This window comes from Branchiostoma belcheri, unplaced genomic scaffold (assembly GCF_001625305.1).
Source record: "Branchiostoma belcheri isolate BF01 breed outbred unplaced genomic scaffold, Haploidv18h27 scaffold391, whole genome shotgun sequence".
NCBI lineage: Eukaryota > Metazoa > Chordata > Leptocardii > Amphioxiformes > Branchiostomatidae > Branchiostoma > Branchiostoma belcheri.
The window spans coordinates 21,384-37,664 of record NW_017804011.1 but is presented as its reverse complement, the minus strand read 5'-3'; the positions used below and the strand labels follow the sequence as shown (position 1 = coordinate 37,664).

Below are 16,281 nucleotides of genomic sequence, written 5' to 3'. Positions count from 1 at the left end.
CCATCAGAAGGACATTGTGTGCCTGTATCTAAACATGTGATAATAAAAATTTAACAGCAATAAAACTGTGCATAGTCTATAATGGCACAGCGTCTACCTCTATGACAGAATCACCATTTCTTAAAACCTTTTTCAAACATGCTAAAAAACTGAGAGTGTTGCCAATTTTTCACCAAGTAAACTTGGTATGATTCTGCCATCAGAAGGACATTGTGTGCCTGTATCTAAACAGGTGATAATAAAAAAGCAAAAAAAAACCCACAAGTATTCTATAACGGCACAGCGTCTACCTCTATGAAAGAATCACCATTTCTTAAAACCTTTTTCAAACATGCTAAAAAACTCAGAGTGTTGCCAATTTATCACCAAGTAAACTTGGTATGATTCTGCCATCAGAAGGACATTGTGTACCTGTATCTAAACAGGTGATTATAAAAAAGTACACCACAAGTATTCTATAATGGCACAGCGTCTACCTCTATGACAGAATCACCATTTCTTAAAACCTTTTTCAAACATGCTAAAAAACTGAGAGTGTTGCCAATTTTTCACCAAGTAAACTTGGTATGATTCTGCCATCAGAAGGACATTGTGTGCCTGTATCTAAACAGGTGATAATAAAAAAGCAAAAAAAAACCCACAAGTATTCTATAATGGCACAGCGTCTACCTCTATGAAAGAATCACCATTTCTTAAAACCTTTTTCAAACATGCTAAAAAACTCAGAGTGTTGCCAATTTATCACCAAGTAAACTTGGTATGATTCTGCCATCAGAAGGACATTGTGTACCTGTATCTAAACAGGTGATTATAAAAAAGTACACAATAAGTATTCTATAATGGCACAGCGTCTACCTCTATGACAGAATCACCATTTCTTTAAACCTTTTTTCCAAACATGCTAGAAAACTCAGGGTGTTGCCGATTTATCACCAAGTAAACTTGGTATGATTCTGCCATCAGAAGGACATTGTGTGCCTGTATCTTAACAAGTGATTATACGAAAGCAAAAAAAAAATACATAAGTATTCTATAATGGCACAGCATCTACCTCTATGACAGAATCACCATTTCTTAATACATTTTTAAACATGCTAGAACAGTCAGATTGTTGCCAATTTATCACCAAGTAAACTTGGTATGATTCTGCCATCAGAAGGACATTGTGTGCCTGTATCTAAACATGTGATAATAAAAATTTAACAGCAATAAAACTGTGCATAGTCTATAATGGCACAGCGTCTACCTCTATGACAGAATCACCATTTCTTAAAACCTTTTTCAAACATGCTAAAAAACTGAGAGTGTTGCCAATTTTTCACCAAGTAAACTTGGTATGATTCTGCCATCAGAAGGACATTGTGTGCCTGTATCTAAACAGGTGATAATAAAAAAGCAAAAAAAAACCCACAAGTATTCTATAACGGCACAGCGTCTACCTCTATGAAAGAATCACCATTTCTTAAAACCTTTTTCAAACATGCTAAAAAACTCAGAGTGTTGCCAATTTATCACCAAGTAAACTTGGTATGATTCTGCCATCAGAAGGACATTGTGTACCTGTATCTAAACAGGTGATTATAAAAAAGTACACAATAAGTATTCTATAATGGCACAGCGTCTACCTCTATGACAGAATCACCATTTCTTAAAACCTTTTTCAAACATGCTAAAAAACTCAGAGTGTTGCCAATTTATCACCAAGTAAACTTGGTATGATTCTGCCATCAGAAGGACATTGTGTACCTGTATCTAAACAGGTGATTATAAAAAAGTACACAATAAGTATTCTATAATGGCACAGCGTCTACCTCTATGACAGAATCACCATTTCTTAAAACCTTTTTCAAACATGCTAAAAAACTCAGAGTGTTGCCAATTTATCACCAAGTAAACTTGGTATGATTCTGCCATCAGAAGGACATTGTGTACCTGTATCTAAACAGGTGATTATAAAAAAGTACACAACAAGTATTCTATAATGGCACAGCGTCTACCTCTATGACAGAATCACCATTTCTTAAAACCTTTTTCAAACATGCTAAAAAACTGAGAGTGTTGCCAATTTTTCACCAAGTAAACTTGGTATGATTCTGCCATCAGAAGGACATTGTGTGCCTGTATCTAAACAGGTGATAATAAAAAAGCAAAAAAAAACCCACAAGTATTCTATAATGGCACAGCGTCTACCTCTATGAAAGAATCACCATTTCTTAAAACCTTTTTCAAACATGCTAAAAAACTCAGAGTGTTGCCAATTTATCACCAAGTAAACTTGGTATGATTCTGCCATCAGAAGGACATTGTGTACCTGTATCTAAACAGGTGATTATAAAAAAGTACACAATAAGTATTCTATAATGGCACAGCGTCTACCTCTATGACAGAATCACCATTTCTTTAAACCTTTTTTCCAAACATGCTAGAAAACTCAGGGTGTTGCCGATTTATCACCAAGTAAACTTGGTATGATTCTGCCATCAGAAGGACATTGTGTGCCTGTATCTTAACAAGTGATTATACGAAAGCAAAAAAAAAATACATAAGTATTCTATAATGGCACAGCATCTACCTCTATGACAGAATCACCATTTCTTAATACATTTTTAAACATGCTAGAAAAGTCAGATTGTTGCCAATTTATCACCAAGTAAACTTGGTATGATTCTGCCATCAGAAGGACATTGTGTGCCTGTATCTAAACATGTGATAATAAAAATTTAACAGCAATAAAACTGTGCATAGTCTATAATGGCACAGCGTCTACCTCTATGACAGAATCACCATTTCTTAAAACCTTTTTCAAACATGCTAAAAAACTGAGAGTGTTGCCAATTTTTCACCAAGTAAACTTGGTATGATTCTGCCATCAGAAGGACATTGTGTGCCTGTATCTAAACAGGTGATAATAAAAAAGCAAAAAAAAACCCACAAGTATTCTATAACGGCACAGCGTCTACCTCTATGAAAGAATCACCATTTCTTAAAACCTTTTTCAAACATGCTAAAAAACTCAGAGTGTTGCCAATTTATCACCAAGTAAACTTGGTATGATTCTGCCATCAGAAGGACATTGTGTACCTGTATCTAAACAGGTGATTATAAAAAAGTACACAATAAGTATTCTATAATGGCACAGCGTCTACCTCTATGACAGAATCACCATTTCTTAATACATTTTTCAAACATGCTAGAAAAGTCAGAGTGTTGCCAATTTGTCACCAAGTAAACTCGGTATGATTCTGTCATCAGAAGGACATTGTGTGCCTGTATCTAAATAGTTGATAATAAAAAGCAATAAAACTTTAATGGCACAGCGTCTACCTCTATGACAGGATCACCAATTGAAGACTTCCAAGTATTCAGAAGAAAATCCACGATCTAAATGTGGCCAATTTGTCACCAAGTATAGTTGGTATGATTCTGCCATCAGAAGGACATTGTGTGCCTGTATCTAAAGCCAGATTAATACAGGGGTAAAAACTACCAGTATAACAGTGACTGAAATCAGGAGTTACCTATACAGGACTAGAATGTGCAAATACATTTAACATACCGTGATTACGGAAATGTTAAATCAAAAAGAAAAAGTGTTAAAGAGCTCATAAAGGTTTTCTGACGTGTATATGTAACGCCATGACTTCAGTCTGATCAGCCTTTGTAAGAGTTCTTAAGTACAAAGACTGGAGAGTTTCCTGAACACACTCTCAAGGATCTCAAAACGGAAAAAATGTATATTTTCATCATAAAAATACATCCACATGTCACCTCATGGCTAAAATGCAGTTCGCTCTGTAAATGGTATATGAATACCAGAGCAGCAGACAAGCCTCTAGGTGATAATGACTCTGCACATGTTTATAGATGTTAATTGTAAAGATTATGCAATGATATTGCTCCATTAAACCATACGAACTGCATTTTTATGGATGACATCTGATAGAATCTCAAATCTGGTACCAGAATGTAAAAAAAGGAAAATGAAGTGGTACTTAGATAGTCTGAGTTAGTTTGTTCTATCCCTATTTCCTACAACAAACAAAAATTTTGATGTATTTAGGAAAATTTTGGAATCGCACGAAAATGGTTGGGGAAAAGTAATTTAACCCTTTCTTTGTCTGTATTAAAGATGTAAAGGCAAGGCATGAAGGATGGTGTCTTTGTAAAAATCGGCCTATTCATCATTATAAAGGCACAAAGAACAACTCAGAATTGAAATGATTAATTTTGCAGTTGTCGTACAGCTTTTTTGAAAGTACATGGGAATTGATACAGTAAGTGAGTAAGTTTGTACATAACAAAAATTAATAGATACCAGTAAAGTTGCAAGCAAAAGTCAGAGCACTGTTTCCTCTGGGCGATAAACCATATTGTCAGGAACTGGTCCGGTCAGTACAATCCTGTCAAAATAAAATAGTGGCTATTAGTGGAAATGCAGTATAACACAAATGAAAAAAAAAAACACATTCTAAAAACGAATATGCATTTCTGTGATTATTTCCATTTTCTTTCATATTTATAATTAGATCCCAGCTTTACAGCTCTCAGCTCAAGAAGGAACAAGAATCTTTTACATAGTTCAATTATAGCGATTTGTTTAGCAAAATTTTTAAAGTTCTTTTGATTTGATTCCTTGGGTATGCTTACTGTTACAGTAGCAATTTATTACATTTGAACTGCAAATTCATCATGAAGTGATTCTAATTGCCTTAATATCTGATACAAAGGAAGTTGTTATATTTGTACACTCACCGTTTGGGGTCCGCTCACAGATGAAGTATCTTTTCTTTTTACATTTGACATCGTTCCACTTGCTGTTTTTCCAGTTTGTACGGAAATACTCTGCACAATCTTCAGGATTTTTGTACTGACCCAACCAATTTTTCCCCCCGTTATTTGGCTCTTTTCGTGACCAGTATTTAAAAGACCCAAGAGACTTGCCATCAGGCCATTTCCATTTGCCATTTTTCTTCCTGTCATTCAGTCCAAACCAAAAACCCCTAGAGGTGCTTTTAGCATTTTTTAACTTAATCAGGAAATTGTTAGTGCTTTTGTCCTTTGGCATTGCTAGATTTCCTCCTGCTCCTTGGCGTTTGCAGTAGGTAGATGCATCGACCCATTTTTTCTGAATGCTGAATGCTTTGAAGCACTTCCTGTTATTCCGTTGATAACCGCCATCGCATGTACCTAAATCAGAACATATTAAAATTTGTTACAACATTACAATTACTGTTTACCTCTGTGCCCAGGAGTATTCCGGCAACAAACTCTTATTGTGATATTAATTAAATGCATGCATCTTTTCTGATAGTAGAGTGTACAGTCAATGTGCTTTTACATTAGCTTTACCCAGTGCTGGCTTTAATGTGATTATCAGTAGCTGCCTGTTCCTCAGCAGTGCAATTGGAATAATCTTTCTTGAGCTTGTTAGATGTTGTTAGTAACAGTTTATCATGTGCATATGGTTGTCAACGCTACAGTCTCTTTTATTATGATATACATTCTCCCTATTTTAGCAGACAATAGCTTTGCATATACTGTCTTTAAAAGTGGTATTTTTCCAACCATATAAACACAGCGGTTACAACAAAAATAAGGGTCAACTAGAAAGGCCAATATTTGCTTTGGAGCAAATACAGCGATGGGTTCACCACATTTTACGACATGGCAGGGAAAGAATGAGAAACACAAGGGAAAACAATGATTTACATTGATATAACTATAATATGAAGTAAAATACAACTAAAACAACAGTTGGATAGCTATTCCCTACTTTATTGGTTAGGATTTTTAATTGCATAATGCAAACTGTTGATTTTCAAAATAATAAAAAAAAAACCTCCATGCCCCGCATTCCAATGCTGGAGCAGGAAAGCTTGAAATACCTACCAAAACACTTGAATACAGACATACTGTCAATATGGAAATGCTCTGTGCAGGTGTTAATCAAGTTAAATCCCAACAGCCAATCAGCAAGAAATGCTCTGTGCAGGTGGAAATGCTCTGTGCAGGTGTTGATCAAGTTAAATCCCAACAGCCAATCAGCAAGAAGAATAGAGGAAAGCTGCATGCCTATTGGTTGATGCACTGCATTCCATTGTGATGACTCATGCCCAAACGTGGTAAACAAGGCACACTAACACGGTAATACATTTGCTATAACACAGCCAAAAAAACTCAAATAAAACCATTCTAAAAGCCTGTATCACAATAATTTAAAACAACGCCTAGGGGTATTTGCCCACTGTACCTCCATACCAAATTTAGGACCTTAGGCCCTAAAATGAAGAAGCTGAATCCATTTAAAAAATGGCAGGAGAAGAAGAAGAAGGAGGAGAAGAAACACCAGAAAAAGCAATATGGGTTCACCACCACTTCGTGGTGTGGTGAACCCATAAATACAACACAATGTATTTTTGTATGGAGAGATATCCGGGTAAAGATTGATAAACACATTATCATTGCATTCTGTTTGATGGGAATTATTCTGTAGCATTAACAAGAATCCCAGTTTGAGATTCGAATTTATGTTAGAAGCCTAATGTCACTGGATAACTTACCATAATTGACATATTTTTGAAGGCTTTGTTTCACGTCGTTGAGCTTTGCTTTCCCCTCTCGTACCACAGCTGGAATATCAGCTTGACGCCCCTTGATTCGCAGAGCTGTAGCCCAGGCAGAGTATCCACTTCCGATCAGTCCGTAGACCTGCGCAACTTTCAGTCGCATCTGCACGTGAAAATGAACATGCATTTACTAGTATTTATGTACAAGGAAGGTCCAAAACATGCCAATTTACAAACATTTTAACTTTAAAGCCAATTAGTAATTCGCTTTAAGCCAATTGTTATTTCTCTTCAAGCTATCGGCTATATGTATGAGAGAAATTGCCCTTTCTGGTGTATATTATAAGATGGTTTATACTCTATGTGAACTCAAAGAGGCAATAAGGGGTGGGTTCAAAATTTCAGAGTAGAATGTCACATCAAGGTTTGTCACATGTTGCTATATAACTTAGTATAATAAAAGCAAAACTTGTACTTTAAACGGCCTGGACTTTTCACTGTTAGCAGGATGAAATACTACGCCAGTTATTTATAAATGATAAGAAAATATCGGAATGTATAACTTCACGTTTACAGTACGTCTCTGAATTGTACATTTGCAACTCACAGATCAAATCAAAGTAGCAAGTGAAAAAGGAAAAACATACATACCTTTACCATATCCTTTTCCAAGGCTCCTGTATTCTTATTCAGTCGTTGACGATATATTTCGAACAGAGATTTTCCTCCAAACAGTGATGAATGTGGTTTTACCATGTCCAACAGATTGAACAGTACCTGAAAACGTACAAGACAATTAACAAAAGAGTTAGTAAGATAAGAGTTACAGCAAACATGCTACTGATAAGCCTGAGTTTCCATGTTTATTGCACTGCGGATTGCCCCGCCAATTTACATACATATATTGATTTCTAAACCTTCTGTTCCATTGATCATAGGTCATGTTAACATTATACGTTTAACCCTACCTAGACCGGGCTTTTTTTGACATGGGGGGACCGGGGGGGGGCTCTTTTGACCCCCCCATAAGAACTCGCGAACGGTATGTCGTATGACCACCACATTTTCAGAGAATGGTGTACTAGTGAAAATTTATCATATCTACAATTTTTATGTCGTTATGACGTAATATGACGTCATTATGACGTCATTATTGTGATTTTATTGGCCAAAACCGTCAAAATAGGTTTTTCCCTGAAAACTAAATGGTAGTCAACATAACTGTACCAAAAGTGTTTATGACAGAATATTATGGTGTACTAAGTCTTAAATTGCCCATAGCAACACCGGTGACGTCATAAAATGACGTCATGCATATTAAAGATATCCGCCATCTTGGATCATCAATCTTGAATTTTCAAAAATATTTTTTTTTCATGATAAAGCCTAAAATACATTGTAAACATACTAAAGACCTTCATTTAAACATTTTTTGGAAAAAGAAATGGAAGTATTGATGAAATTTTAATGAAAATAACCTGTATATACCTGTTCTAATGATATGGTCCGCCATCTTGGTTTTTTGGCCAATGACGTCATCAAATTAGCATAAATTATGCATATTTTATGATAAAATTTACATAAAATTATATAGGATGTTATTTATATTAGAAATCATGAGTAACTTGACATAAAACCCATAAAATTCTATTGTTGAAACATAAAGTACTAAATTTAGCAAAAAATGCAGAAGCAGAAACCCGTTGCCATGGCAACACAAAAAATTAATATCTTATTCCAATGATAGAGAATTGTTGCCAACAATATTTTAGGAAAAGTCACCAAGTTTAGCCGTTCTACGGCTAGCCGTTCAGACGCTAGGTGACATCAAAGTTGCCGCGGGCACTTTTAGCCCCCCCCCCCGTCTAGGTAGGGTTAAAGATGTCTAAAGACAGGCGCAAGTGTGACATTAATGAACATAAATTGAAGCTTTAACTATGATCTGGTACATACATTTATACATCTAAAACGCTTGGAATTCAGCTGTAGTCTCTAGACAAATCCATTGTATCTTTCGGTGCAACACATCTAGATATCAATTACAATGTGACATGGAGTATGACGTTCTTTGACAACCTTGCAGTAACTAACAGAAAAAGCAAACTTTGTCCAGGACCATGGATACCTATCACGTGCATCCCGCTCCTTTTTATCTGTAAAATGTGTACCTACATTTCTGATTCCATCTGAATCATGGCTGAGAACGCTGTCTGCCCAACCTTGCAGGTCGCTGCCAACATACTGGCCATCACTGGCCTGGATACTGGCAAGGGTGTCCAGCACGTTCCTCAGTCGTAGTTCGTCTCTGCCGTACAGGATGACTTGTTGAAGGTACTGTTGTCCCAGTTGTAGGTCACTGACGCGTTGTGTCAAGCCGTCTATCTTCCTGTCCAGCTCCCGGATCTGAGCCTGTATTTCGTTAAGTTGTGCGGTCGTTTGTGCAGACTCGTAGCGGTCCATCGCGAACCCGACTAAGCCAACAACGCCCGTGAACACGCCAAAGGCTGTCGCAGCCGTCGCAGCTGTTATAACGAACCGCTAGAAATAAATAAGCATCACGTCACGTAACTAGTTTAACAACAAGAATTGATTCTTAGGAAGAGGTCAAAAAAAGTTCGCCATTTCAGTATTCGATTCCTCACCTTTTCACTTTTAAGCATCTCCTGAGCTGATCCTGAAATGCAATAGAAAGAGAACTGTCATGATGAATTCATAGAGAGGCTGCTATTGGGAGAAAACTTGATGTCACCCAGAAAATTTATGTTATATTTATCAAGCAACAAAATATGTTTTAGGATGACACTCATTTTAAGAAATTGTACAGCTTGCGAGCCTATCTTCAGTGAAAATGACAGCATGCGCAGATCGATAGTTGGACTGAGTGCGCACATCACAGTATCACAACCATTGAGAAAATAAGTTAAATACATTTGCGATACAACAAGATCCCGAAAAATGTTACCTGTTACGCCTCTGTTGGAAGAATCAACTTCACAAGTCCAGAGGCGGTTGGAGTCAGGTTTAATTTGAGAACCAGGAAGACAGACAACAGGATAGCAGATGCGGCCTGATGCTCCACAGATGCAGTTGTCGTGGTCAGATGAGCCCCACTGTTCTCCTGACTGTGAGAAAACATTTAATTTTACACTTTTAGCAAAGAAAACTTACTTGTTAAGACAATGTTCGCCATAAATGTAACAAATTAACATGTAACCACCAAGTTGCTTTTTTTGTAATATTAAATAATTTGACGTAAATTCTGTCCAACAATGACGATATGAAGCTTACATTTTCTTTATAGTTATACATGCAGCAAATATAATGGTTTTGGTTATACATGTAGCAAATGCAAACGGTTATATGTAGCATATTGTAATGCTGCATGTAGATAATATTTCAAAAGCAGCACACAGGTCTAAGTTTTGATGCCTTAATCCTACTATTCACTGCTTGCCAATTTTCCTTAGTATTTTTAATCACGTGCATTACCTTGTGGCCTTCACAACCTCCCTTTGTGACAAGAACGTCGTCGTCTAACCCGCGAATGTCGAGAGCTTCTCCGTCTGCAACAGCAGGGATTTCTGTATCGTCCGCTGCCTCAGGGTCAGAAGCATCTTCTCCCGTGACAAAGAAATACATCGTATTATAACTGCACCAGTTTACGGGGAACCTAATTTAAATCTAGTAACACAATTCTTCCTTAAAATGTAGCTGACAGAAAGCTTGGAAGAAATAAAAACAAATACGTTTCATAAACTGCAAAGGGGTAAATGGCAAAACTTCTGGATTTAATAGCATGTTGCCTGCATCATCACTAACATCGTACCTTTATAGACACAGAAACCTTTATACTAATTAGATTACTTTATTGGTAACAGTGGATTTTCCCATTTAAACAATTAATGGAAGGCAACACTTGGAGATTAGCCCTGCCATACTAGGGATTCTCATTTAGTTTGCTTTGAGTAATTGCCTACTAATCTTTCACCATTTTGACAATAGCTGCAATGCATCTGGGGCAATATGATGATATTAAAAGTTAGTGATACTAAACAGTTACAAATGGCTCATTTGCAGATCCAAACCGTATGGTGAAATCTCTTAGTACAAGCGATAGGTCAAATTTGGCCAAGAGGATTTGAATTTGCAACATATTTATTGGTCAATGTTTTATCTGTTGAATGCAACCATGGAGGCCACTGTGTTTTCATGCACACATTTTTATGAGCAGGGCTGTAAAGATGAAAGAGATATTAGCCAAAGAGGGAAAGGCAGTGGATTTTACAGAATTTTAAGGTGATTTTAAACCCCCTACACGCGAGATTTAATGTTTGAAGCTGTCTGCTAGATGTGGATAACCTTAAGAAAATAATGAAACTTTAAGTTACCTTGCAGTATCTGAAGAATGCTCTCCTCCATCATGCTCGTGTCCCCGTCTTCCTCATTGTTCTCAGCTACACTGTCGTCACCTAATATGGAAACTAGTTGCAATTCATATACTTACATGTAAGGCTAAGCTACATGTATATGGTACATACTTGAGAGAAGTCAAACCAAAACGTGAAGAATTATTATTCCAACCTCATAAAAAGCATCACTAAGAATTTTCGTAGAATTAAAGAAGAATCTACTGATACCCAAATAAAGTTTTGTCAATCCATTCATCACTTAATATAGTATTATGTCCAAACCAATTGGACCATGATTGCACGGATTAAGAGGTTCGGTTTACAAAGGTAGATATGGCTTAGATTGCTTCAGATCATGATTGAATTTCTAATTTTACTTTCTTAGACACGGTGTGGTTTATCCAAGACGGGTTTGTACATTCCACTCCTTAAACTAATTAATCTATGCACATACGATGAATGACTGGAGGGTTGTCTATAGGAAGTGTCATTACTATACCTTCTGGAAAACTTACTATTATGTAATAATGTGTAATATGCTTCGAAATTTGGCACGTTCCTTGTATTGTCTCTCACAAGACCAGGCTAGGAGTATGAGTTGGATTTGACTAGAAGAGACAATATCCATTGCTACACAACCTTACCTGAAAAACCGCCTGGACAGTCCCAGAGACCTTTGGAGTCACGGGTGATCTCAGAACCAGGAAGGCAGTCAACATGATAGCAAAAACGATATGGTCCTTGGCAGTTACAGTTGTCATGGTCAGATGTACCCCACTCGTCTCCCTCCTGTAAGGAACAATTGTTATTTCAGCATTCCAATGCAATCTGCATTAGTAAATCAATTTTGAAACAACCAACCGTTAGCAATAGCTAGCTAATTTCAAGGATATAGCAACGCGTCATGTGGAGTTGCACAGGGCACTCTTCCGGGTCCCATTTTATTCCTGGTACCCATAGATGACATCGCCTCCGACACTGTGACTCCAGTGTGGAAATATGTCGACGACACGAACATGCTACAAACAAGACGACTTCAGCAACCTTCTACACTTCAGTCAGACTTAGACCAGTTATACCAATGGTCAAACTGTAACCATATGCTCCTGAATGGGTCGAAATGTCTTGCCATGCACATCAATTTCTGCAGAGAGCTACCAGCTCTGCCACCTTTGCAAATCAACAACCCACCGCTGAATGTCTGAGAATCCTCGGTCTGCAAATTCAGAATAACCTGTACTCGGACTCCCAAGTCAAGCAGATGGTAGGAAGAGCCTCAAAGAAATTTTTTTTCTCTTTCACACCCTAAACAGAACACCTTCCCGGACTGATTAATCTGTACACCTGGGGTCCGCGCGGACCCCAGAGCAGTTTTTTGCTAATTTCTAAAAATTATCAACATGCTACCAGCTAAATTGTTTTTCAAATTGATGTGTGAACCTCTGAGTCCACATTACGTAAAAAAATCATACATTTTCACCTTTTTCTATTTTTTTACGAAGAAAAGACAAAAAGAGGAAAAACCCGATTTTTAAACCCTATTCAGACCGAGTGGTCTTTTGAGGCCCGCACCAACTTTAATCTCAAATAGCGCCTGAACGGCTTAAGCTAGAACCATCAAATTTGGTGAGCTGTCCTAAAATGTATTTGGAAAAAAAATCATATTGGTTAAATAAGTTGATGATTTTTGTGTTGCCATGGCAACGGGTTTCTAACAGGCAGTTTTATTGGAAAAATCAGTAATTTTTGTTTAAACATTAAAACTTTCTGGGTTTTATATTAAATAACACTTCCTTTCTGACATTAATAACATCTTACATAATTGGAGATAAGTTAAATCATTAAATATTCATAATATATGCTAACTTGATGACGTCATTGGTCAAAATCCAAGATGGCGTACCATATTATTACCTCTGACGTCATATGACGTCATAATTACACCAACGTTGTTAGAATTTGATTCTTTTAGTACACCATTGAAAATTTGGTGGCCATACGATAAGTACATAAAAACATATTAAAACAGAAATAAAGTCATGTTTTAGAACGCCAGTGTGTCCATTACTATCGAAAGTCGGCTGGGGTCCGCGCGGACCCCAAAAGAAAATCAGATATAAAAATTTTAAGAATAGGGGAAACTGGGTTTTCTGCACTATATTGAGGGACAACTTTGTGGGTAACAATTACCTGAAATTTCAGAAAAAAATTTTTAAAAAACAAAAAAAAACATTACAGCATATATAGTGCTGGGGTCCGCGCGGACCCCAGGTGTACTGTTTAGGGTTAAAAGACTTTCGATGCAACTTATCCCATAAATACCTGATTTCAATCTGCACTGGACATACACCAAAAAGCAGTTACTCAAGCAACTGGATATGCTTTTGGATCATATCCAGTTGCTTGAGTAACTGATTTTTGGCGTATCGTATTACTTGGATGTCTAACCTCCATCGAAATACACTGGATATATTAGACCCATACTACAAAAAGAGGGTCCCGGTATAGTCACCTGGCCTCACTAAATCTCAAATAGTGAAGCTTGAACGCGTCCAAAAACGCGCCTGCAGGATCGTGCTTGGTAACGACTACACCGGTTGTGCGAACGCCCTTCAGCACCTTGGACTGACATCACTGGTGGACAGAAGGGAGCAGTTGTGCCTGAAGTTTGCGCGGTTGCTGATGGAGTTTACTTTCAGAGACTGGCTCCCGAGGTCGAGAGTGAAATATCTGGTCGAAACACTCGCAACAAGCAGAAACTGAACACACCTCTCTGTCGGGCAAACAGACTGAAAAACTCTCCCATTCCATACCCTGTAAACCTTCTCAACAAGGGACAGTAAATTCTGAACTGTAAACAAACTTTCTGAATTTCGAATCTTCATATCTGATGTTTACCCTGCACTTATATTGTTATCCATCTATGTTAAACTACGAGTTTTTAGTAGGTAATTAACATTTCAATCATTAGGAGATGTCAATTTGCTGTATATAGAAATTAAAAAAAATTACTGATGAGGATATATCTAAACTGTAAACACCCATATTTTGTTTATTATAAAACGAGCTCAATGGTGTGTAAATACTGACGCAATTCAGACTTTTGTCTGCTATATTGTAAAAAGGTTTCAAAGTTTCAAACAGAAGATACTACCTAAACAAGATACAAAGACTGTTGCTAAGATTGAAATCAGCAGGATGGCAACAAATTGGCTACTCAATATTTTGACATGATATAAATTTATGCATTAAATTGTAGAATTGTGAATTGTAGTTTGTGCCAAAAATGAAGACTTTTGAAGAGTATAAATTTTATGATAAAGTGTTTATTTACCCGAATGCTGATCGCAACCAAAAAAACACAGAATGATAAAAGATTGGGCAGACTCGAAATTAAGCAGACATTTTACAATATATCTCGCACATTGTCTGACACATGTATCACATTACCTCATGGTCTTCACAACCTTCCTTCTTGATAAATCCTTCCTCATCCATCTCGGGGACGGCATCATTTTCCTTCTCATCTGCAACAGTAAGGGTATCTAGATTAACTGCTACCCAATGGTTAAAAGCATCTTTGTTCCACAGTGTTGGCTATTGTAAACGTTTCTTTCAATGCCAACATAATAAAAAGAATAAAACATAATTTAAACTACATTAGAAATACATAAGTTATTTCAGCTCTTTTAAATATAACTTTAAACAAGAGTAATTCATTAATGATGCTTCCATATTGGATCCATAAAATGACTTTAATAATAACTACCTGCGAGTTTCTGGAGATTAGACAGGAGATCCTCCGCCCTCTCGACAACTTGTTGCTCGTCCACCGCAGCAGCTGCTGTTTGCGGAGGGCAATTATGACATATCAATATTTCAAGGCCAAGGGTTTTTAAGCAAACAATTACCATTATCATGCTTGTTCTATTTACTGGTTCTTCTCAATCGCTTAAACCTTTTTTTTTTTCTTAATTGACGCAATGCTGTCGATCCTGGAGTCATTTTGGTGCTTGTCTGGAATCAAAAGGATAGACATATATAGTAGGCTGTTGTTTTTTTCTCTTTTTAGTGTATAAGCTATATCATTTGCTGAAGGTGTATGTTCTCTAAACTCTATTTTCAAACCTATTGGCTGTTGTTTAAGAACAAACAGGACTACCTTTTGCAACAAACAGTTTTAAAAATGCGATTTTTTTGCGGGGAGAATTTCGCTAACGGTAATGCATGATGTCAACAGTTGCCGATAAGATAATTTACAGTTGTTTCATGTTGAAATATTGGCATTCATCGGCATACATTCTTCTAGTTCCTATAGAATGAAAAATTAAGCAACTTAACAGGTAAAAAACCATCAATTGTGCCTATTGTTTTATTTTTTTAGAGTCCCTACCATGTTAGACCCTTAGGGACGACACTGAACGTTTTTAACAACAGAAACAATACTGTTATTTCTCCGTTTTCTCTATTGATATAAGAGAGGTATAGAGTGTATTAAACTTGCCTGAGCAGATAGCTGGAAGGAGAAGCACACATAGAATCGAGATGTCACCGAAAACCCTCATGATGGGTCTGGAACAGAGCATAACAATTGTTAATAACACTGTTTCTCAACGTATTATGTGACTTTGACTGCCCAGGCTTCTTATAAGCCATGGGTAGACTGAGAAATGCATCCCTGTAAAATGTTAGACCATCAGTTTTGGGTCATTAGTTTTTGGTTATTCGGAATCAACTACTTGTCCCAGTCTGGTTATGGGGGTTTCTGGTGCTGTTAAGTCCCCTCCATAATGTTCTCAGAAAAATCCTCTTATCGACGGTTACAAGCGTCGGTGCTCCCGATGTACAAATTACCAGGCGATCGAAAGGTCGTGGACGAAGTGCTGCCCGTCTAAAGGAGCAGTGTCCAGCGATGGTGGACTTGTATAATCGCTACTACAAGGCAATCGGCATGGCGAACGAGACGAGCTAAGGTCCTCCTACGAATTTGGGCGCCCGTCAAAAAGCGGCACGGCAACTGTTTTGGTATGTGCTGAACAATGTGGTAGTAAATGCCTACCTGGACTGGAAGGCCTACACATCTGAAAGAAGTCACGTGTAAACAGTACAAGTGCCCTGCTTGTGTGATTGTAGTGATGGTCTAATCTCTCTGTAAAATGTAAACATTCTTCCGGTAACAAACACCTATTATTATGTCCAAAAGATTTAAAAAAGCGAAATTCCCTTGATGACAGATGCCCTGAGGTTCTTAGCCAGTATGGGTAAATTTCTTGGTACGAGTACGCACGTGCGCACACGACCGATCA

At 37.3% G+C, this 16,281-nt stretch overlaps 1 protein-coding gene and 1 long non-coding RNA gene across 2 annotated transcripts; both read right to left on the bottom strand.

Moving 5' to 3' along the window:
- Window positions 1-4,006: 4,006 nt before the first annotated feature.
- On the bottom strand, window positions 4,007-9,226 carry LOC109476831. Its single transcript, XM_019777849.1, has 5 exons — window positions 9,209-9,226; window positions 8,739-9,104; window positions 7,218-7,343; window positions 6,561-6,729; window positions 4,007-4,029 (listed from the first exon to the last, which is right to left on the bottom strand). The coding sequence occupies exons 1-5, from the start codon at window positions 9,224-9,226 to the stop codon at window positions 4,007-4,009; spliced, it is 702 nt and encodes a 233-aa protein (XP_019633408.1).
- Window positions 9,227-11,625: 2,399 nt separating this feature from the next.
- On the bottom strand, window positions 11,626-14,803 carry LOC109476833. The gene is made up of 3 exons (XR_002140633.1): window positions 14,745-14,803; window positions 14,426-14,502; window positions 11,626-11,764 (listed from the first exon to the last, which is right to left on the bottom strand). It is a non-coding gene; the product is annotated as an uncharacterized LOC109476833 (long non-coding RNA).
- Window positions 14,804-16,281: the final 1,478 nt, after the last annotated feature.

Excerpts from the sequence above, each read along its gene's own strand:
- LOC109476831 (XM_019777849.1), bottom strand. Across the intron at positions 7,344-8,738 it reads ATTCAGATGGAATCAGAAAT|GTACTGTTCAATCTGTTGGA; the intron begins GTAGGTACACAT and ends GTACGTTTTCAG. Across the intron at positions 4,030-6,560 it reads TCAAAAATATGTCAATTATG|GAAATAGGGATAGAACAAAC; the intron begins GTAAGTTATCCA and ends TGTTTGTTGTAG.